The sequence below is a fragment of the Oryzias latipes genome, chromosome 6 (assembly GCF_053564925.1).
Source record: "Oryzias latipes strain Hd-rR chromosome 6, Olatipes_Hd-rR_3.1".
In the NCBI taxonomy this organism is placed as follows: Eukaryota; Metazoa; Chordata; class Actinopteri; order Beloniformes; family Adrianichthyidae; genus Oryzias; species Oryzias latipes.
The window spans coordinates 25,124,830-25,148,100 of NC_136242.1; the positions used below are offsets into that span (position 1 = coordinate 25,124,830).

A 23,271-nucleotide genomic window follows, 5' to 3' on the forward strand; every position below is an offset into this window, starting at 1 on the left:
TTTAAATGTGTTCAACTTTATTAGATAACCGATTTATAAGGTAAGAAAATACATGTGACAAAACGTTACCAAATATAAATTTTGCTTTTCTGTGCACATGTTTAAACTAAATTGCCTTGAGAGCAAACTAAACATAAAGAACTGGAATGTAGTGGAAATAATTGTGCCATAAACGTTTTAAACAAAGTACATCATGTGATTGTGAGATCTTTAGCAGTTCATATTTAAAGAAAGACATGTTAAAATTAGAGGCAATACATAAAAAAGCAAGACCAAAATAGTAGAAAATGTATAATACAGAAGTGGATTCAAGTGGATTTAGTAATTTTGAAGGTCAAAAGCCACATAATATGAGAGCCTGACAACACTCAAATTCTTCTGTCACATGTTTGTTTTTTTAAGAGACCTTTCATAAATTACTTTCAGTTGTAATAAAATTTCCTCTTTCATGTAAATTACAACTCCTAGGTGTCACATCCACACACTGCAGCCGTGTTGTTAGGGCTCAGTTCCTTCCATCTTCCCCTCTCTGCTTCTGATGAGGCCATACTCCACTGCTTTGTCCAGGCAGTCCTTGGCAATCTTTGACACCGGATCAGATGTGCCCTCTCCTCCCTTAGCAAGGACGGTAAGAATCTCCAGGACTTCACTCTCCATAAGCTTCTCAGTCAGATCTCTATCAGCCTGGATCATGTTCTGAACAATGACCACCCCACGATGACGCAGGTCAGATATTTCGCAGAGCAGTAGAGCCTGCATTATCTCCAACCAGTGAGTGGTCTGTAAAGAGAGAGGTTAAGAGTGTAAAACATTAAGTCAGCTATAACACCAGCACGTAAGAATGTTGTCAGAGTGATTTCCATACAGTTCCAGGAATGCGTTTGCAGAGCTCAGGCTGCTCAGACGTCAGCATGGCCAGAGTTCCTGCAGCAGCTTTTCTTAGCCTCTCATCGTCCTCACCACTATAGAGCACAAGTAGCTTCAGCCGATCGTTTCCTGTGGCCAGATACAGCTTCTGAACCTGAGGACACATTACATTGGTGTCTTTTCTTCTTTAGATTTCCAGCACATTCTTTATCTTTAATGATCTGTGCATTACCTCTGTACTTAAAACCAAATTACACATGCACTCCGTTGCTGAAGCTCTGACAAGATCCTGCTCCTCAAACATATAGCCTTCAATTTTTGGTACAGCTTTTTCTTTTATTATCTTTTGCCTGTAAACAAAAATACAAAAAAGGGAGTAAAACATGTAAAATTATTTTTAAAGTCCCGCTCTGATCATCTTTTGATCCATTTTAAAGCATTCCAAGTGGTCTTGTAATCATGATTATGCCATTTCACTGACAGTATGGGTTTAACATTAAATGGTGTTTTTGTTTTTAAAACAAAAAACCTATGTTGTTTTCTAGGACTTAGTCTCAGCAGATCGACAGTAGTTCATTAGAAATTCATCCGTCTGTTTACGTGCACTCCCACTAGCTTACAGCCCCTCACGACCCCAACCTAAGATTGCAGTTGGAACAAAAATGCCAAACAATATTGGAGCTATCCAGCCATACAGTTTCGAGCCAGATGCCAGCTCAGACAAGGAAAACGAAGATGTACATGTATCTAGTCGTCTGTGAGTGGATGCATCAGTATGAAGTGGTGCAGGGAACTTGTGGCTTGCCATAGTAGTTTATACGTCTGCCTACAGCATTTTTCCATCTGTTCCTTACAATGATTTAAATAAAGAAATTGTGTTTACACATGTCCTCCATCATGAGAAAAATGCCACAAGAGCATGTTAAAACACCAAAGTGATGATTTTCATTGGAGTGGAGCCTTGAGCAAATAATAAGTCATTATTTTTTTAAACTGTGGCTTTGGGGAGCACTATATGATTATACAAAAATGATAAAACTGATACAGCAACTGCTCAAGTTACATAATCCTCAAAATGGTTTTTGGATGAAAATATTAAACATAGCCTGGATTATGGCCTAAAGAATGTGGTGCTTACTGTACAAAAGAGTTATGATTTTTAAATTAGTTCACCAAACATGGACAATGAATCTTTCATTCATTTCCTAAACCCGTTTTGTCATGAGACACCCTGGTCAGGTTGCCAGTTTGTCGCAGGGCCACAATCAAATCAGACACCTTTGCATACTCACATTCACACCTAGGGTCAATTTAGAGTAACCAATTAACCTATGAGGCCTGTTTTTTGGATGGTGGGAAGAGGCCAGAATCCCCGGAGAAAAACCATGCATGCACGTGGAGAACATGGAAACTCCACACAGAAAGGTCCCCCATTGGTGTTCTGCTTCAGGGTCCCCAGGACTTCTTGCTTCACCGCGCACAATAAATTAATACTTTAAATACCTGGATCGACAAACCGTGGGAATAAATGTGTCTATTTTTTAACCAACTGATATGAGCAGTTTTACAGGGGAAGACTTCCCCCTAGTGGCCAACCTGAGTCTTTCACTGATGCCAGCCAGGTTGGTGAGTGCCATTAGTGCTTCAAAATTCTGCAGCAGGGTGCAATTGAGGCTCAAAAGGCTCACAAGTGGACGCACGACTTCATAGATCTGAGGGGAAAAATGAGGTTTGCAAAGTGAAATAAATATCTCAAAGAAAGTTGTTTGCATTACTATCTCCCATTCTTACCCTCTCTCCTGGAAAAGCAATCTCTGGATTGGATGTGATGGCAATTTTTGCCAGGGCTTGTGCAGCTTTGACTTTTCCTGCATCTGTGTTTTCGGTTGCGAGTGGAATCAGAGCTTTCCCTCCACCTTGGGCCACCACGGTTCCCCTGTCTTCCTGCCGTTCTACCAAAGCCAAGAACACCCTGCCAAGGACACGTGACGTTAAGCAACAGAGAGGGGGGTCAAACACACATTTTCCTTCCTTACCTGGAAATACACTCTTTACAAGCCTCAGTGAGGGCAGGACTCTCTTGTTTAACCATGCAGGCCAATGCAGATACAACTCCAGCTTCAAGGAGCTTAACCAGCCTTTTCTCCACATAAGAAGGTGCATCCTGACACATAAAGGGTAAGGACAGTCAATTAAAACTCCTGCAAAGTCCGATTCATATTCTATTTGATTATTAAGGATGGATTTTTCTGGCAGATCTACAAAATAAGGCAACACAAAAATGAAGAATCCTACTTTGGGGTGCTCCTCAGGCACATGCTGCTTTGCATACTTGGCAAGCTCCACCATCTGGGGGTCTGGTTTCTCTACTTCATAGCTGTTTGTGCAGTTCACTAATGTAGAGCCCACAGCGAAGAGCACAGTCTTATCTTCAGACTGCACAACCACAAAAAAAACAACAACAACAACACATTTTTCAGCCACCATCCAAAACAAGGTTTCATTTTTAGATTTCTTCTCTTCTGTTTGGTAACTATTTAGAGAAACTAATAAAATAAACAGGTAAACCTTTGCCAGTTCAAACATGGCCGTGAGAGCGTGCTTGTCCTCCACCAAGTCTTCCTTTACATCAGCATCAAAAGTCAGGTAAGCGAGCCCTTCCACAGACCAGCGGCGGGAGGTTGGAGGTAGAGACTCGTTACACAGCCACCTAACAGAGGAGAAAAGTGAGGCCAACTCCAAGTCTGTATCACTTCACTGCAGTCATGTCAACAAGTCAGAAATGATCACATTTTTTTAATTGAATTCCAGGTTCGGATTAGAGCATGGAAACCTACTTCCTGCACTGCTTGGCAAGTTTGCCCGTGGATCCTTCTGCAAACTGCTTCATGCTGAAATCTGTGCCTCCTGCTGACCCAAGCTTGCACAGACCCTGCGATAACATTAAATGATTAGTTTTATCTGTGACCAGAGGAATGCACAACTCTGTGGAAGCACGTTTATGCCACAAAGGTGGCTTTAAACATTTAGAGACTGAGATTTTTTTAAATGAATTATAGATTGAAACTTTTGAATTTTTAATAGGTTGAATTATTTTTGGAAAGCCCCTCAACTAAGGGTTCAAAAAATAAATGATGGCGCACTTCCTGGTTGTAACAACAACACTTGCCTGACATAATACACTGGGTAAAGGTTCAGCATAAAAAAAACAATTAGCTGGAAGCCAAAGTTTGCAAAGAAAAATAAGAGTTTACTGTTCTGTGTGGACCAAAGAATTGATTCTTCTAGTCTTATTTTTAACTTAAATGTTTCTAAGGAGAAGGGTCTAAATATTTGACTAACACACTGGTGGTGTATAAACCCAGGAGACCACAACGCTCGCAAGAAAAGAGGCTGCCTTTGCTGCTCAAAGTTTATAAATAAATAGTGGGATGGTAATTTTTAGCCTGAATGCAGCTCAACTTTGATGCCAACAAACCTGATGGTTTTAGAAATAAAGCATTCATCGCAGTTTTTTTTCGTGTCAACTTAAAACCCAGCTCTGTAAGAAAGTCTTATACGTACTTTTAAATACATTTAGTATCGTATAATAGTGTTCATCGTATTGAATTTAACACTTTCATCTTTCATCTTTCAAGTTTGACGTTTCTCAAAGAATTTTTCTTTTATTACTTGAATTGCTGGGTTGCCATGGATATCTCTGAGGCATTTTGAGATCGTATTGTTCAAAAAAGTTGCTAAATAAATAAAGTCGCCTTAAAAGATTAGCCTGCGGAGAGCTTCCTTTCACTAAGCAGTACTACTTCCCTCTATATGAAGCACTTACCACCAGGGCTCTCACGCGTATCCTGTCATTCTCGCTGGTCTTGTAGAGGTCTTTCAGAAGAGCCACGCCATTGGCTGTGATAAAGGAGGCCCTCTTGGCTTTGCCCGCCGCGTGTATGAGAGCTTCGACTGCTATTTGCTGGTGAGTAACATCTTTGGAGGCACAGAGCGAGATCACTGCATCCATCATTCCGGACATTTCTAGAGTTCGGTTTCCCACATCGCTTGGCCCTTGAAGGAGCACAGACACCGTTTGGATGGCGCGCAGCTTTGCATCTAGAGCAGACTGGCTAAAATGTTGCCTAACCACACAAAAAAGGAAAAATGTTTCAGACACTTAAGAATAACTTTTGCTTAAACTAAATAAAGAGCCAAAAGTTAGTGGAAAGTGAAATATGTGTTTGGCTCACTGAATGTATTCTTCACATATTTTGTTAAAGTTCTCCCTCTCTTTGTCACTCTTCAGGTCATCGTAGAGTTTGCTAAGCAACACAGAGCAGCTCATGTGAGTGTTGTCCGTAAGAGGTGGTCCATCTGAGAGTTCAGGAATGCTTCCGGCAACCTGCAGGATTTTCTTCAGCCCTGCAAGACAGCAAAGTGTGCTTTAATGTGCAATGGAGTGCAGAAAAATCACTTGCCTATATAGCAAGTATATTTTCTGTCCTTTTTATGGTTTTTGGGTAAGAAGAATGATTGACTTCATGCAGGTGTGTCTCATACCTTGGTCGATAACCCATAATGTGGGTGAATTGTCTGGGTTTTTGAACGACTTGCGGGGAACTTGTTTGACCAGCAGGTTGATGGCGCTGTCTCTTCCCGGCCCAGAAACATTAGACGCTGGCATCATTTCAAGAAGGTGGCGCAACATTGAACGCAGCTCTTTGGACGGCTCTGGAATTTGTGCAAAGAATTACGACTTAGCAGAGGGCTGGAAATGCAGCCATATTTGCTTTGGTGAGTGTTTCGACTCACCGGGTAGCATGGCTTCTTCCTTTCCCCTAATCTCTCTTTTCATGCCCTCCGTCAGAGCCTCAAACATCACCTGCAGCAGGTGGCAGGCAGCCAGAGACACAGTGGAGGCTCCTGACCCCATTACAGCACACAGCTGGTCCATCCCCAATTCATTCACTATAGCCATGGTCTGGGAATAAAAAAGTGCAAGTCATTAAAAGTCTGAAAGTACTCACATAGGTTTAACAAAATACTTCCTAACAACTCCTCATTATGAATGTGCAAAGGAATTTCCTGAGATACATCATTTGTATTTTAAGGGTATTGCCATACTTACCCGTGACTGATGTTCTGTGCACAACCCAACCAAAGTCCTGAGAGCCGAAAGGACAACCTCTTCCTGCTTTGACTGAAGGAGTTTTTGAATTAGCTTCACTCCATCATTGCGAAAGATCTGCTCAGCTCCTCCCTCGTCTCGAGATAAGACCACCAGGTTCTGAGCTGCCTGAAAATTCATACACGAATTTGATTATGTCGGGGAAACCTTGATTCAAAGACTCTTCAAGAAAATGTCTATGATTGAGACATTGAGGCCACCTTTACCTTCTCTCGATCTGAGTCTTTTGAAGCATCATCTAACAGGATGGAGAACATTTGCTGCACTCGAGCATCTGTGGAGTTTAGTTGGACTGACTAAAAAAAAATATATATTTTTTTAAACAGTAAAAAGAATTAGATTTCTAAGGTTTCCTTCCAAGAAAACCCATCAACAACTAACCAGCTCATTTGAACCACTTTACCTTTTGCTGAATCAGTGCTCCCAGTTGTCTGAGTAGTTCTTGGAAAGCTTTGTTTTTCGGCTCAAGCTGGGCACATCTCTGAGCATCCAGAAAGGCCTGATCAAGTCGATCCAGCTTCTGAAAAGCCTGAGCTCTCCGAAATCTGGCTTTCACATCACTTGGGTCAATATCTAAAGCTTAAAAAAAGGCCCCAAAAAGTTGTTAATTAATGTCACCAGTAGACAACCATGCATGCGTCATGCTGTAATCTCTGAGCCATGCCTTTAGTTGTGCTGCTTTGGTATTAATCTGCTAGGAGTTGCATGAAAATGCAGTTTTATTCACCTTCTTAACTTTACATTTTTCTGTCTGCACCCACTCATCAGTGACAGAATGTCATTTTTACAGTTATTTACTTATTTCTATTGTCTTATAGTAGATTGTCAGACAAATCTGTAATTTTTCCTTTCTGACCATCTCTGACCCAAACTGATCACAGTTGTTTTCTCCTGCTTTTTGGTGTAGCACCATGTGAAACCCTGGTTGGAAATCAAAACATCCCATTAAAAATGAATTATAAAAATAAATAAATCCAGTGTTTTTTGCGAATTATGAAAGAAGAAGAAAAAAGTTATAGGTTCTTGATAGCAGCTGGCATGCTTCCTTCTCGTTGAAGATTATACCACTAATGATCCTACCTTTGGATGCATCACACTCTGCTTTGTTGTATTCTTCCAGCTTCAGGTGGCAAGCAGAACGGTTGCGGTACAAAACCGCGCTGTCTGCCTTGCTGGCACTCAGCTTGAGGGCTTTAGTGTAGCAGCAGACAGCCCCTTCCATGTCTCCAGCCTTGAATAGGCTGTTCCCCTTCTCCTTGAGGGCTGCAGGATCCTGGATTTCAGAGAAAAGGTGCGCAAAGGTGACAGACAATCTTAAAGAACACTGCAAATTAATGTTTTCTTACCTTGTCTACTTCTTTCTCACTCATTATTAGTGTGTTGTATTCAACTATGCAAGACTTTATAATGCAATTTGCACTTTTACAATCAAAACAACACCGTAAACTTTGAATAAACTAAAGACGTTCCATCTTTGTATACTTCCGGGTATGCGCAGAAGGCTGATGACGACAGAGAGTCCCGCCTCTTTCCTCCGACACTGGATTACCGTAAAAGGAAGGGAGGGCTCAATCTCGCTCCGTCTCCTCTGGATTTGGTTACACGTTGGATGTTTTATGGTTTTACTCTACTCAAATAACAGCAAAACTAGTTATTCTACGTCCGTGTTATATTAAATAATTAAAAACTTTACCAAAAAGCATAATTTTTGAAAAACTAAATCTGTTTCACCTTCTATTAAAGAATATTTTACAAAATAAATGGTCTTCTTTAAAGTACATCAAAATGAAATTGATGGCAATAATCGTTAAAATCTAAGTCTTTAAGTGATGACAAACCCAAAATTGGTTAAAAAAAGTGGTTTTCTTTAACTTGTTCTATAAAAACTGTAACTTTAACATGTATATTGTGCACAGCGAATTGTTTTTTGTATTACAATGCAACCTGAGAGCTGCAACTCCTGAAGAAAGTTTCCAGTTTCCTGGACCAGCGTCTTGGGAATTGTTGTCTGTCAAGAACTGTTGTATGGTCTTCGTTCCCTTGGATACGAGGTGGTTTCATGTGAGCCTTGCTCTCCAATACAATTGATTTGACTCTCATATTACCATGTCAGCTTTGTTTAATGAGTCAAATAGCCAAGCCGGAGCAGGTGGCACAGGCTTCCCTTGGTTCACAAGTCGGATATGCAGGAGATCCACAAGGCTCAGCCAGGCAGCAGGAATCCAGAACTTCACTCTGAAATTCAAATTAAAAGCAGCTGTGTAAACATTTGCCCTTCACCACCACTGTGTTTTGAGACTGTACAGTCTTTACTAGTGTTTTCCAAGGCCAAACTAAAAAACACTGTTCTGTTATTATTGCATTTTTTTCAATGTTTTTGCAGATTCAATTATAAATGATGGGTTGTGGTTGGACTCATGAAAGACACCACCATCCCTCCTTCACCCACAGTGTTCTGTTGTGAATTATTGAAATGTTAACTCATCTCTTGCTTACACAAACTAACAGAGTTGCAGAAGGAACCATCAAAACTACAAACTCAAATCTAAGCTGAAATTGAACAATCACACTGATTTTAGCTTGATAAGTTAATTTTCCTCTAATTAAAAAAATCTACGGAAAAGTATATACATTTGGAAATTTCGATTTGGGAATTGGTTTATTTCAAACAATCAAAACAAGAAATACTAAACAAGAGAACAAAAACAGAAAAAACAAGCCTTTGTATCTATACATAGATCAGACTGGATGATTAATCAATGAGTAGAAAGTTTACATCACACACGTTTTTCCCCCACATCTGTATTGTGATGCCAATATAATTACTCCTAATCGTAATATATTACGTGTTTTGTACCTTTAAATACAATAACACTTTAAATAAATTGAAATGTGAATAAATGTGAACAAATAAATAAATATTATGTGCTCTTCTACTCGACTGCAACGGTGTAAGGCACAATTATGTTGACACACCAAAAAATAAAATTAAAATAAAAACCTCTGTTCCCATAAGGCTTTGCGACGGCTCAGCGGCGCTAACAGCTAAGCTAAATGAGCTAACCTGCTAGCCTAGTAGCTGATCTGTCAACCTGCATCTGAATAAGTCCACAGAGTAAACTCTGCGCTCTTATTGGACACCCGACCATTTATAGGTAACGTTATATAATGCATGCATGTTTTATTTTATTATTTTACTTGAGAGAAATTGCAAACAGAAATTCTAGCGTGGTTATATTTTCGATTTTTGATAGAAAGTGAATGGTTAGCAAATGAATGATAGACACGTATTGCTTCGTCCCTCATGAGAGTATTTGGTGTCGTTCCGGGCGAATTGGCAGGTCCGTGAGGCAATTGTTTATCAAGAATAGTTAGCAAGTTTTCAGTTTTAAGGACAACAAACTAACTCGATGGGACAGATATAGTAGTTAATATCTTGCTAGCTCAGGTCATTGCGGCACGATTATCAAATATTGTTGCAGAGTTTCGAGTGGATGAGATCATTTCACACTGACTGTTATTATCGGGTTAATGTACGTTTAGCCTTTTTTGGGTTTATGTTGGATAATTTCGATATAATGTTCAAAATATATTCATCATTATAGTCGATCATTTATTTGCTTTTTTGCTAGCCCTGCTAAGACTAAGTTAGTCTTAGTTTAGTTAGTCACTAACTAAATGCGGTTTTAGTGCTGTATCGTCGTAAAACGTAACATATTTGTGCACATGATCATGCAGTTTGAGCTGTTATTTTATGCTGATAATCAATAGGGAGACTTGGTGAGGAGATTAGGATCAGTTGCTGTCACGTGAATGCGGAAGTCTTTTGTTGTTTCATTCTCTACAGCTTGACAACCTGGTTTGTTCTTTATGTCGAGGAAATGAGCCTCCAGTTTATTTTGGAACTACTTTTCCTAAAAAGTGTTCCATGTTGTTGAGATGAAATACTAAAATGGCTTCAGCCTATCGAGTGACTGGATTATAATTATGGATTTACACACACAGAGTTAAGTGTAAAATTCTTCAGCAATCCAGCTAAATTAGACTGCTTTAAGCCCAATATATCTCACATTTTTCCTTTGAACTTTATATGAATGTTTGTCCACCCCTCCTCCTCTTAGTCTCATTGATAATTGCCCTCCAGGGCAGCACAAGAGCTTGAGGGTCTTTTTCTCTTTTCCCTTTTCTAATCATAACAACCATAAATATAATTGGGAGCAGCTTTCTTTTTGATCAGAAACTCCTTTATGGAAAATCTTGTCCAATTACCTTAGTTAGTTATTGACCATTGATCAAACAAAAGCTGTGATCTTTCACCTATTTCTAAGATGCTTAGATAAACACAAGAGCCGTAAACTGTTGGAATGTAAAAAAAAAAGTTTGAAAAATTGGACCCAGTTCAGTTTTTGGTGTTAAAATCCTGGGAGTAAAATAAACAGATTTTTTTTTTTTTTTTTTTCAAAATGCACCAACTATATGTAGTTACAAATTTTCAATCTGGTGTCTTCTCAACATTTAACTTCCTTATGGTTTATTTCAAGGGCAGTTTAATTAGGTTGATTTAACTACATGCTATTTAAATGGCTTAAGATCATGTGAAGATTTTAGTTGTTCTTCCTGTAGACAATGGTCATGGTACACATATCTTAAAAGATTATTTTTTTAAAGATTTAAAATCTTAAAAAGATTTTTCTGAAGTTGAGCAAACAGATGGAAGCTGAACATTTTTTGTTTCAAACAGATTTTTAAATGACATCAAGGCTTCTGTCATATACTTCTTATACAAACTGGAGGTGCATTTGGTTAGAACCCTTTTGTTTAAATTAAACTTAATTTAAAAAAAAACTTTTTTTAAACATTTAATTTATAAATGTACCTAAGTTTAACATCCATGAGTAATAAGAAGTTTTCTTCTTCCAGGTCCTCAATATTGATACAATCCTTCACAGTTTTCCTGTGTTGCATCTAACAAACTATGTATATCCAGTTTGTTTTTGGCTCATCAACATCTTTTTCATGACATCATGCTTATTTCTGACCACTGTTCCAATTCACAGTGTGGCGTTTTTTGAAAGCTAGCCCACTGTTGCCAGAAAACTCTAATGCATTGCTGTAAGTCTACAAAACAAAAGAAAAGATCAGATCGAGTGGTGTAATGCCTTTCTGTGTTGTTTTTCCCCCCTCGGGACACTGGCCTAAATGCAAAGCGACCTGAAGGGAAAGCTCATGAAATTCCCATTTGGCCTCTGTGGCTCTGCCTATTAAAGAAAACAGAGCTCTCTTCATGGCCACATTTATCCTTCTGTGTTACCAGTCTGATTCAGAGAAGAATTTGGCTCTGTTTTTTTATTTTTTTTTAATCAGTGGCTGTTTGTCTTTTTAAAAAAATGGTGGGGTGAATGTTTAGTTATGCATGTTAAATTCATCTCAAAATTTCCCCAACAGCTGAAGAGGAGCCTTTCATGTGACTTAAACTTGGCTCTTGGGATCCACAACAGATGCCCCGACCGTGCTGCCAAAGCAGATATGCAGTCACCACGGCACTGAGGGAAGAATGACATTTGTCTCATTTTAATTCCTGGAGCTGCTCGTGGGCAGATTTGAGGCTTGATTAAAAATCTGCTGCTCCTCTCAGCCAAATCAGTGTTTTTCTCCGATGCGCAGTTTACAAACTCATACGACTCCGACGGTCATTTGAGCAAGAAAAGGACTGTACAGGTGGATGAAGCTCTTCTGAGGACTCTGCGAGAAAACACACACTAACGTACATCAAGATGCACGAACACTAGTTTCACTGTTTGTTCCCTTCCTGTTTGGTACTTTTTTCCCCCCCTTCTGCTTCAGTCCCATCATTTTTTGCGGTCGAACACAAGGACCACTTTGAAGGAGACCCCCCGCTGGCTGTGCTTGGGCCAGAGCTGAAAGGTTACAGATTGAGTGTCCTTCTTTACTGCTACAACTGCAGTCCCCTGTCATTTTGCTGTCCAGTATGGTGAAGGGAGGCTGCAACCATCGCAGTAGTGGGACTCCAACTCTCCATCGTTTTTTTTAATGCACTGTAATGGATTGCATTACCATTTTCTAGAGCCCTTTTCTACCCGTTTGTGCTTGAAACAAAACATTCATTAGTCAGGGAACCACAGTACGGGAAGGATGAAGCTAAGGAAACAAGTGACAGTGTGTGGAGGGGCTATATTCTGTGTGGCAGTGTTCTCGCTGTATCTGATGTTGGATCGAGTCCAGCATGACCCTGCAAGACGACAGAACGGAGGAAACTTTCCACGGGTGAGAAGAGCTGATCCTTTTTTATTTCTTTTTTTAAAATAAAGGATTTAACTTGTTGCTGGAATTTTTTTCTGCACTTTTATTTTTCCGTATTTTTTGGGCAGCTGCAGTGAATAAATATTTTAAAATATTATAAATATTCACCTAAAAATCAAATGTACATTTTTTTTTCAGTAACAACAAAATGTATTTCTTTAATCAGACGTCTTTGAAAATATTTTCTGTGTTTTAGATTAGTATAAAGTAGGGCTGCACGATATGAGGAAAACTCGCGATATTGGTGATTAATATTGCGATAACGATATAATTTGCAGTATATAAACAAATATCAAACCAACCAAAAACATCATTTCCATTTGAATGCAACAGTATAAAAATTATACTCCAAATGACCCTTGTCGACGTAGGAGGCAAACATCAAACATAAAAGGGCTCATCTGATTGATCAACAACGTAAACGGGTCCTTCCGATTGGTTAAATGCATAAAGGGATTTATTTCATTTATCCAATATTTCAAGCTGCCATGAGATTGTTTTAGCACATTTAACCCTTGTGCTATCTTAGATGACCCCCACCCTTACATTGACGTGTTCTCCCTACCATGACAAAGGTGGATAAAGGTGGAAAGATTTCATGTAATCCATGGACACCAGTGAAGATCACAAATCATTGAAGAAAAAAGGTTCAGAGCACTGTCTAGTGGGTCTAGATGACCCAACTCCCAATGTTAAAGTGCCTAGGATAGCGCAAGGGTCAAGGTAACCATTTATTGCGATTTTCGCCCTCTTTTGCGGTATGCATATTGCACAGCTTGATGTGGCGATAACGATAAATTTGCGGTATATTGTGCAGGCCTAGTATAAAGCTATGTAGATAATCAAAGTGGTACAACGAAGTGACTTTTTATTTTATTTTTTTAAGAGCCAAATCTCAGTCCTGCAGAACCGGATAGAGCAGCTAGAGCAGCTCCTGGAGGAAAACCATCAAATCATTAGCCACATAAAGGACTCTGTGATGGAGCTAACAGACACAGGAGCTGTGTCTCCCAGCGGCCACCTGCCTTTCCGAAGTGCCAATGGTTCCTGGGTCCTACCCTTCGACCGGCGTCCCACTTATCTCGCCATCAAGTCCCAGGATTGCCAGTTCGCCTCGGTCAGCCGCGATCAAACGGATGTTCAGGTAAAAAAATAAAAAGAGAAAATACAGCAGAGTTGCCAATAATGTTGTCATTTAGCTTTTATTTATTTTGAACTGGTTATTAATATTTCGATGTTTATTTTAGATGCTGGATGTGTACTCCCTGCTTAAGTTTGACAACCCTGATGGAGGTGTATGGAAACAGGGCTTTGACATTACCTATGAAGCAAATGAATGGGATAATGAGCCACTTCAAGTCTTTGTCATCCCTCATTCTCACAATGACCCAGGTGAGCAATGTTGTTCAAAATTAAATACCTCTCTTTAAGGTCGAACAATACATCAGGTTTGTACATAAAAGCCATTTGGTAAGGAAAAAAAAACTGGAGTGGGATGTTGTAGTCTTTTAAAGACCCTCTCTAAATTATGAGAATTATGTTTTCAGTGTTTAGAACGTGCTGTTGTGGCATTTTTCCAAAGATGGAGGAAATGTATAAAGAAAATTAAACTCAAGTGAACTTTGCTGAGTATTTCTTTCTTCAAAGGTTTGGGAATCAGGAGCAAACAAAAAAAGCAGTTTTAAAAAAGATTTTCTTTGTAACGTAGGACATACATTTGACGGCCATAATCTCCCTGTTCTTAGGAACCGGGAGGGCAAGAGGGGGTTTGGGTGCTCCGCACCAACGGTCCCACCCACCAAATCGGAGGCAAATTACTGATAAACTTCTCTGCTGAAACTAGGTCCTAGAAAACAACGCAGGTTTTTGATTTAGTCTAAAAACAGCATAATCATCATTAAAGGACAACTGGAAATGCTTTTAAAATGGTTGAAGAAGGTATTTAAATTCTGTCCAGCGCTGTCCTTATTACTGGCGTGATGCCAACACAATAGAGAGCTTTGTTCCCAATAATGGAAAAATATTTGCATGGCATATATTTGCATATTTATATGGGAAAACAGAAGCAATTAATTTCAAAGAGTGGCTGAAATGTTATTTTTGACTGAGGTTTCAATCAAATATAATACCATCCCCTTTGTTGCAGAAACAAATTATTCGAATAAAAAATAAAGTTGGGTACAGGGAAAGCACGAATTTATTATTTATTAATCTAGTTTTCTAAAATTTGAAGACTTGATAGAACAACATACTCTGTTAGGTATGTCTAAAGTAAAAAATAGAGCACTGCCAGATTTTACTTAAGATTTTGGTTTTAGGAGGAGATTTAATTTTAAGTTCCCAGATACTTGCACCACTTTAAAACAAATGTTTTTCTTTTGTGGGTGTTAAACTCTGGAATCTACAACAAAATGATGAGAAAAGTTGTACACATATTTTCCAGTTTAAAATATGTAAAGGAGAATCAAATTGGAGAGTTATGTAAAATGTAAATAATTTCACTTTGCCTTTATTTTGTTTTTGTTTGTATTATTGTATTGATTGTGACTGGCCAAGTGTGGGGCCATCTAAACGATGTAAACATATACAAGTTTCTTGATTTAGAGGGGGCAGGCATAGAAAGAAGAACATTGTTCTTCTGACTGCTCCCTTTCATTCATGAAGTTGTAGGATTGTGTTGTTTTCGGTACAGGATTTTGTGTTGCTGATGTTCCCGATGCTTCATGAAAGGGAAAAAAAAGTAACCTGTTTACCAGCCAGTGACTTGTTTCCCAACTTGACAGTTGTTAATATGTGGATGTACAAACCTGGACATTGTTCATTTGGGATTATTCTTTTCTCTAATTTTTATTTTGTTTTAAAAAAAAATATACATTCTAAGGTTTTATAAGCAGTTTTAGTTGTAAAAAGAGCTGGAATACAGCAGTCCTGTCAGATTCCATAAACACCTCCCTATTTCTTTTCTACTGTCGCCTTTTTCTATGAACCACTTCACTGACTTGCTTTTAAAAAAAAGAAACCAGCTTGCAGGACTCCAGGTTTGCAGGATGCCTAACCTTGTCTTTACTGTTCTGTTAGGTTGGATCAAAACATTTGACAAGTACTTCACAGACCAGACGCAGCACATCTTGAACAACATGGTGGTGAAGCTGGCAGAGGATCCTCGCAGGAAGTTCATCTGGTCAGAGATTTCCTATTTCTCCAAGTGGTGGGAGACTGCTGAGCCGCAAAAACAAGAGGCCATGCGAAAGTGAGTTTTTGCTGTTGGAAGCACACTGTTAAGCCAATTATTGCCTCTCAAAAGAATTAGTTGAGGCAGGCGAGCCCTACTGTAAGTACAATAGCTGACACCTTGGACGGAATTTCCAGGCAGGTTGTGGACGATCTAAAAATAGTGCGACACCTGTTTAGAGGGACTTAGTTCAGGATTATCCTGATTTTGCTTTCTTAATCTTGGTCTTTTCAACAGGCTGATCCTCGAAGGGCAGCTGGAGATTGTGACTGGTGGCTGGGTGATGACGGATGAAGCCAATGCTCACTATTTTGCGATGATCGACCAGCTCATCGAGGGGCATCAGTGGCTGGAAAGAAATATAGGTATTTACTTGAATCTTTAAGGGTCCATGTTTGCAGAAGCTTTCATTTCAATTCAGAAGGATGGAGCTGAGATATTTGTCTGACGTTACACAGCCTCACAGCCACTATTATAGAATTTTAAATTCTACCAATCTTCATGGAGCGCCACAATGAAATTGAGACTCGTCATCTCGCATGCAACAGACGTAGCATCAGGCTCTGTGGGTGACAAAATGATTTGTGGTACTTTCAGTGCATCCTGCTGTGGGGAGTGATTTTCTTTAAATGCATTTTGCTCTCTTTCCAGTCGTTTACTTGAATTATTTGCCTTCTGCTTGCTGTCACAGGTGTAACCCCCCGCAGCGGGTGGGCTGTAGACCCGTTCGGTCACAGCGCCACTATGCCTTACCTGCTGAAGAAGTCCAACCTGACCAGCATGCTCATCCAGAGGATCCACTACTCTATTAAAAAACACTTTTCCTCCACACGCAATCTGGAGTTTATGTGGAGGCAGGCGTGGGGTGAGTGGACCAGAGCCAGCAATGCCATCTACTCAGTGTTGTCCACACGCTTGTTGTTAAGTTGACCTTTTACTGAGGCACTTAAAATTGAATTTTTCCTCAAAACTTGCTATTTAATGGCTTCTGAAAAGCTCCCTTCATTATTATCTCAGAATGAGTCAAGTGTCTTCTCTTCAAACTGGAAGGATTTATTCAACAGAATCATTTGAGAGGATTTATTTGAGGTTTTTGAATTCATGCTAAAACCACATTTTTTTTTCTGTGTTTTTGATCGGCAGGCTGTGTAAACTTTTAAAAGTGGGAAATCGCTCAAAGGAGCTGCCTGCCTTTCAGTTGATTCTTTTTCTACTTTTATACTGCCTTTTGAGTTGATCTCATTGTCTGAACAGACACAGGGTCCAGCACAGATATCTTCTGCCACATGATGCCGTTCTACAGCTATGATGTTCCTCACACCTGCGGACCTGATCCAAAGATCTGCTGCCAGTTTGACTTCAAGAGGTTACCTGGAGGTCGCATTAACTGCCCTTGGAAAGTCCCACCGAAACCAATAGTTGAGGCCAACGTGGCAGAGAGGTGAGCAGTCTTTGGGTTGTCCGGGGTCGTGAAAGGTCGTAGATGGGTGCGGGTGCATCTTATAAGGAGCATGGGTGTGTCTAGCAGTTCCCTTGAGGAACCCGTGAGCAATTTGTTAGGATCACTTGAGCTACATGCACTTATGACGTACAGCTGTGGTATCTTTATGCCACTCTCTAGTCGTCAGTAAAGTCCACGCATTGGCTCCTTGTTGACTGCATGCAAATGCTGCACAGCCGTGGTGTGCAGGTGATATGCAAGTGTCCGTAGGACGCCCACACAACTACTCTATGTCTAATTTCCTAATTTTCTAACAGTCAGGCTGCACCTTTCTAATGAACATCATTAACCCAGTGTGCAGGGTTAAAAAAAAAAAGAAACATCTGTCTTACCTACTTCACCTTTTACTCACTCGTTCAAGTGTTCACTGCAACCTGTCGTTAGCAAAATGTCCAGAGAAAAAATGTGTAGGAACAGTTTTGCTCTATGGGCTCACCAGGTGGTCTATGACCTTAAAATGCTTGAGCGTGCCGCCTGCATACCCCGGACAGGTTTGTCTGTTTCCACCTGTAAGGGCAGTTGTGGCTGAGGCACAACTCTGGTTTCCTGCAGGCACAGAGATGAAGCAGGATTTTTATTGTTTAGAGGTTTAGACAAATGCTAATTGACATTAGATAACATTTTGAAGTGCATTGGTTCTTGCATTTTAGATGTTCAAAAGGTATTTTCAGTTGATGTTATACCAAACATTTTGCTGCAATGATTTAGCTTTTACCAACAAATATGCTCCAATTATGCAAATACTTGGTTTTTCTACATTTTGTGGATGAGTGGGTGTTGTGGAGTCGAGGCTAAATTCATTTATTGGTCTCCTGCTGTGCATGCCCATCTGCTTAAAAGGCTGCAGTTCAGCCTTTTGCCATGTTAAACGTCATGTTCTAATACGATCCGGCAGTGTTGGGATGTTTCTTATGAATCTTTGTGGTGAAATCTTGTTGCAGCCATGCAGAAACAACCAATGAAGACATAGAAATTTTAACATATTTTATGATGTAAAGCGTCTTTTTCTTTTAGCATAGTTTATTTCCAACAGCAAACGCCTCCTAAAAGATTTAGTCTGAGCTCTTGCAACTGTGTAATGGTGTCTTCATCAAGTCAACGTGGACCAAAGCCAGTGACTGCAGCCAGACAGTGAGAATACACCGAGGAGCTGCTCAGAGTTTTGAGGCCACATTAAAAAGCCTTTTTCTTTTGGAATACGAGTTTGTGGAAAATGTCTCCGGGGCTTGAGTTGGCTTTTATTGTTTTGTTTTTTTTAGGCTAACAATGATTTCCTCACTACACTGACGTTTTGCTCTCTTCCCTGTCTCACACAGGGCCCAGCTGCTCCTGGATCAGTACCGTAAAAAGTCCAAACTGTACCGCAGCAAGGTCCTCCTCGTCCCCCTGGGAGACGACTTCCGCTACGATAAGTCCCTGGAGTGGGATCAACAGTACATCAATTATCAGAAGCTCTTCGACTACATGAATTCTCACCCTGAGCTGCACGTACAGGTGAAAAGATGATTTGTTAACTGTCACGTATATTGCTTTGTAACATTCATGTATTTTTTTTATAGAGTTTGTGCTTCAGGATGAATGGGTGCCAAGCATTGCAATGAAAAAAAAAAAGAATTATGCAGGAGCTTTTTAAACTTGCTGACAGAACACAGAAACTGTCATGCTTTTTTTTGTCAGCCTCAGAAGATGCAGTGTAAGATAAAAGGCCCATGCATACCAATGAAAGAGATGATTTCCTCTGCTCTGTTTGAGTAAGCATCTCTTTCTGTCTTTCCGTCTTGTCACCTGTCCCCTTCAGGCTCAGTTTGGGACTCTGACGGACTACTTCAGTGCTTTGTACAAAACAACCGGAGCCGCCGCTGGATCCCGACCGGCTGACTTCCCTGTGCTTAGTGGAGACTTCTTTGCTTATGCAGACCGGGAAGACCACTACTGGACTGGTTATTACACGTCGCGACCTTTTTACAAAAGCCTGGACCGTGTGATTGAGTCCCACCTCAGGTGAGGCTCGTTTATTTTCTCTTTCTGCTAAATATACCTGTTTAATTTATCTTTACTATTTGATGTGTTTTTGTGGGACTGAAAACTTCTGCTTGTTTAAAGACCCACTCAGTTGAGAACTGTGCTATGAACAGGTTCATGTAGCATTTTGTTTTAGGATGGAGGACACATATAAAGAAAATTGGGTTTAAAATAGCATTTCTGAGTATTTCTTTACTCAAATCGTGAATCAGGAACAGACGCCAGAATGCTGTTTGAAAAAGCTAGCAGGTGTGATGTAAAAGCTTCAATGGCAGGCCTGGAGCTCCCTGCTCTGCTCCATTCTGATGCATCCACTGTCAGACAAATAGATCCATGTCCGTCTTTGTTTTTCTCTTTTGAGCTTATATCTGGATCAAAACTGTACAGCTGGATAGCTCCACATATTTGTTGCTCCAGTAATGTTAGTTTGGGGTTGTGAGGGGCTGTAAGCTAGTGGGAGAGCATGTAAGCAGATGGGCTTGCTCCACTCAGAGTTGAATTTCTCTGCAGAAACTATGTCCTAGAAAACAACACAATTTTTAAATTCTGGGTTAAAACGGCATAATCATAACTCTTGACTCTCATAACTCTCAAAAGATGATTGGAGTGGGACTTTGAAAGTCAGAATGGGACATTGTCAATTGTGCTTTTTTTCTTCTTTGTTTTTGTCATGGCTACGTTTAGAAGTTCAGCGTTTTTAGCAACTAAACTCAAACATGCATGCAGTTTGATGAAGCTAAGCAAAAGCAAGATAGAAACAGGGACTAAAACTCATTTGACGATGCAATATTAAATTGATGGAGCTTTCCCAGGTGTTTGTTTTCTTGCCTCTTGGTGTCTTTCCTGTCTGTCTGCAGTTAAATGGACTTTGTTTTGAGTCTGAACAATCTGTCTACTTCATTAGAAGGACTTGGACATCATTTTATTTATATTTATCACTGTGGTGTGCTCATGATGAGGTTTATGTGTTAAATAATGTGCTGGAAGCTCTGCAGTCCTGTTCCTACCAGTTACCCTTCCTCTATTTCTTCTGGGTAGTATTTTGTGTAGTTTACTGGCTTTTGGGACCACACCATGAAAACTATTTATTGTCTTTCTTTGTTATAAATAATAAATTTGACCCTTTATCGGTAAAAACTGAGCTTATTTACTTCCAAATGTGTTTAAATGACTTCTCAGTTTTTACACTTATAATTCATATAATTTCCATGTTATTGGGCCATTGTAGCCCTAACCTCCTTTAGTTAATAAAGTAAGGTTTTATGGTATTACAATATAGAAATAGCAGTTTTTCCATTTTAAAGAAATTACACAAAGTAACCCCTTTAAAGAAATCAGTTTTTACAGTTTTTTTTCTTGTCCAAAGCAAGCAAGCAAACAAACAGACAAACTTTTTGTATTCTTGAGTGTATTTAGCCAGTTTAATGCACCGTGACCATAGATCCTGCTGTGTGCAGCTGGAGCACTCTGTTAGACCATTTGAAAGCAATTAGTTCTACGTTTGGTTTTATGACCGGATGATTTTGTGTGTCTGATAAATGATTGAAGTTTAACAAAACCAACCCAAGTCTGCTTTCCAAAGTTTAACTAAAAGAAATTTCACATTGATGACAGAATAGACTTACTGTGATGACGCGCATGGATGACTTTTTTTTTCCTTTTCCTTTTCTGTCCTGCAGGGGGGCAGAAATCCTCTACAGTCTGGCGGTTGCCACTGCTCGACATGAGGGCATGGAGGGGCGCTACCCGGTAACAGATTATTCCCTGCTGGTCGATGCCAGACGGGCGGTTGGACTCTTCCAGCACCACGATGCCATAACAGGGACCGCAAAGGAGAACGTCGTCATCGACTACGGCAACAAGTAAGAGTGGAAAGCTTTAAAATGAGCATCAATGACAAAAAACAAAACAAAAACCCTTAGCATTGAGTTAATACAGACGCATTTCAACCAAAAACTTGAAAAAAAAACACAATTATTTGATAGTAAATAATGATTTTAAGCATTTATCCATTTCTTCTCCCTATTGAGAATATGAAATCATTTCAGTGACTTTTCTGGGTTTTTCTTTTTGTTGGCAAATGTTGAAAACTTTCGGTGTCTGGTTGTCTTCTGTGAACACTTCTCTCAGCTTCTTCCTTTTACCCCCCTTCAGATTATTGCGCTCCCTAATCGGCTTGAAGAGAGTAATCATTAACGCTGCTCATTTCCTGGTGATGAAAAACAGAGATTTTTATCGCTTCTACCAAACGGAGGCTTTCTTGGAGACGGTGAGATGAGATGTGGACATTGTTACCAGCTTGAATATAGGGGAAAAAAAAGGCTCTGCACGCAAGGCTTTTTCCTGTTTAAGAAGGATTTCTGTCTTTAGGACGACAGGCGAGCCACTCAGGATGCTTTGCCTCAGCGCACTTTAATCGAATTGGACCCAGCAGGACCAAGGTATAATCTGCTTTTCTTTACGTCTCCTGTTTGGTCCCCTCATCCACCATCCTGAGCTTTTCATGACTCTTTCCCTTCACCAGGTACCTGGTTGTATTCAACCCTATTGAGCAGGAGCGGTTGTGCCTGGTGAAGGTTTTGGTAAACACGGTCCGGGTGCGGGTCCTCACAGAGGACGGGCAGACTCTCCCGGTGCAGCTGAGTGCTCAGTGGGGCTCTGCTACCCAAATGAGCGCCGAGGTGTTCCAGGTGAGATGGCGAAGCTCAGATTTCTTTCTTCTGGAGCATTTTAGAGGGAAGCGACACACAAAAATGCTTATTCAGAATTCAATTAAAACGGAGGAAAATCCGGAGACTTGTTAACAGTCTCTTGTTCCCACTTTTACTTTGGCACTCTTTAAACACCTTATGGTCACGGCCTGCCGCTCCAATTATCAGGAGAAATGAATCCAACATTTTTTTTATGGATCACTTAAATATTTATGTCCAACTGTGTGTCCAGGCAACGTTCATGGCTCGTCTGCCGCCGCTCGGTTTGGCAGTTTTCCATCTGTACGACTCTGCGGACTCTCCCATGACGCTCCGCTCCGACACTCTGCTCAGGCTGTCCAGCCGCAGCGTCACAGCTCGGGCCTCCGACCCACTTCCTGTCCACTCCCAGCTGGCCGACCCTCAGAGCTTCTACATCAGCAGCCAGTTCCTCACTCTGGGTTTCTCTGGAAGCACTGGGCTGCTGGAGGTTTGCATTTAATCTGCTTCCGTTGACTTCCCATCTCCACCGAGGTTGGGCTAATCTGATTTAGCTTTGATCAATGAGTTCATTAGGAAGCAAAGCAGGCAGCTGTTTCTGCACAGAGATCCCAGCAAACTTCCCCCTTTTTTTTGGGTTGCTGCTGGAACACTCTTTCATCTGTGCGTGTTTTTATTTTCCCTTTTGTGTTGCTTCTTCATGTGCAGAGTATCAAGCGAAAGGATGATTCTAAGGAAGTAAAAGTTCAGATTCAGTTCATGGTCTATGGCACCAGTCCCTCGAAAGACAAAAGCGGAGCTTACCTTTTCCTGCCGGATGGAAAACCAAAGGTATTCCCCCTTGTTGCATATCAGATGTTAACTCGTCTCTCAAAAAAGGCTTTGATGGTCTCCCTGGGGTATCCGTCTCATTATTTCTTGCTGGGAAGCCTGGGGCAGGAATACAGGCAGGCTTGCTGCTCCTTCATCTTCACTGGATAAAAAAAATAAAAAATACAAAAGTGTAAAGGATTAGTTTTGCTTGTTCTGTACCCTTTTTATCACATGTTGTCTTCAAAGCTGCTCTTGGTCTTTTTTTTGTTTTTTTCTTATAGCCCTACAACCAGAAAGAGCCGCCTGTGGTGCGTGTGGTTGAAGGGCCTCTTTTCTCAGAGGTGGTGGCGCACTATCAGCACTTTGAGCAGACCATCCGCATACACAACGTGCCAGGTACGAAACACGCAAAACCAGTGTGTTTGACAGTTTGCATTTAATCAAGATCTGTCAATGACTTCTTTGTAGTGTGTCATCAACACAGTGCTCCCTCCTTTATCATGAAATTTGCTTTTAAAAATAACCCACATCAGACAGAATCGGCAAAGTAGTCCACTTTTGCTTTTAGAAAAATGATAGCTGTTTAAAAGCTGTGAAAGCCTCACTACACGGAGCAACCCAGCCGCTCAGTGCTTTCTGTTTACATGATCTC

General features: G+C 40.3%; 2 protein-coding genes across 3 annotated transcripts in view; one reads left to right on the forward strand and one right to left on the reverse strand.

Moving 5' to 3' along the window:
• On the reverse strand, positions 1-9,162 carry unc45a (unc-45 myosin chaperone A). 2 transcript variants are annotated; one of them, XM_020704138.3, is made up of 19 exons: positions 9,042-9,162; positions 7,985-8,275; positions 7,121-7,313; positions 6,444-6,619; positions 6,247-6,336; positions 5,981-6,148; positions 5,665-5,833; positions 5,413-5,583; positions 5,103-5,274; positions 4,694-4,994; positions 3,705-3,799; positions 3,436-3,577; positions 3,163-3,303; positions 2,904-3,031; positions 2,659-2,839; positions 2,464-2,579; positions 1,100-1,217; positions 866-1,021; positions 1-780 (listed from the first exon to the last, which is right to left on the reverse strand). In XM_020704138.3, exons 2-19 carry the CDS (start codon positions 8,138-8,140, stop codon positions 499-501), a joined length of 2,955 nt encoding a protein of 984 aa, XP_020559797.1. In that variant the 5' UTR covers positions 8,141-8,275; positions 9,042-9,162; the 3' UTR covers positions 1-498. The 2 variants fall into 2 exon arrangements, with proteins under 2 accessions (XP_020559797.1, XP_004070143.1); XM_004070095.5 differs by lacking the exons at positions 7,985-8,275; positions 9,042-9,162 and adding an exon at positions 7,387-7,568.
• man2a2 (mannosidase, alpha, class 2A, member 2) overlaps positions 9,062-23,271 on the forward strand; it is a 19,353-nt gene continuing 5,143 nt past the window's right edge. The window contains exons 1-17 of the mRNA XM_023955934.2: positions 9,062-9,195; positions 11,486-12,325; positions 13,248-13,505; positions 13,609-13,753; positions 15,440-15,611; positions 15,831-15,958; positions 16,285-16,458; positions 16,848-17,034; positions 18,411-18,588; positions 18,893-19,095; positions 20,796-20,978; positions 21,271-21,385; positions 21,487-21,557; positions 21,641-21,806; positions 22,060-22,296; positions 22,515-22,637; positions 22,901-23,015. Of these exons, the coding sequence (XP_023811702.1) occupies positions 12,194-12,325; positions 13,248-13,505; positions 13,609-13,753; positions 15,440-15,611; positions 15,831-15,958; positions 16,285-16,458; positions 16,848-17,034; positions 18,411-18,588; positions 18,893-19,095; positions 20,796-20,978; positions 21,271-21,385; positions 21,487-21,557; positions 21,641-21,806; positions 22,060-22,296; positions 22,515-22,637; positions 22,901-23,015 (2,587 nt within the window). The 5' untranslated portion in view covers positions 9,062-9,195; positions 11,486-12,193. The remainder of the gene's footprint in view (positions 9,196-11,485; positions 12,326-13,247; positions 13,506-13,608; positions 13,754-15,439; positions 15,612-15,830; positions 15,959-16,284; positions 16,459-16,847; positions 17,035-18,410; positions 18,589-18,892; positions 19,096-20,795; positions 20,979-21,270; positions 21,386-21,486; positions 21,558-21,640; positions 21,807-22,059; positions 22,297-22,514; positions 22,638-22,900; positions 23,016-23,271) is intronic.

Excerpts from the sequence above, each read along its gene's own strand:
- unc45a (XM_020704138.3), bottom strand. The coding sequence starts at position 8,140 with ATGAGAGTCAAATCAATTGTATTGGAGAGCAAGGCTCACATGAAACCA. Across the intron at positions 4,995-5,102 it reads ATATGTGAAGAATACATTCA|GCAACATTTTAGCCAGTCTG; the intron begins GTGAGCCAAACA and ends TTGTGTGGTTAG. Across the intron at positions 3,304-3,435 it reads CCATGTTTGAACTGGCAAAG|TCTGAAGATAAGACTGTGCT; the intron begins GTTTACCTGTTT and ends GTGGTTGTGCAG.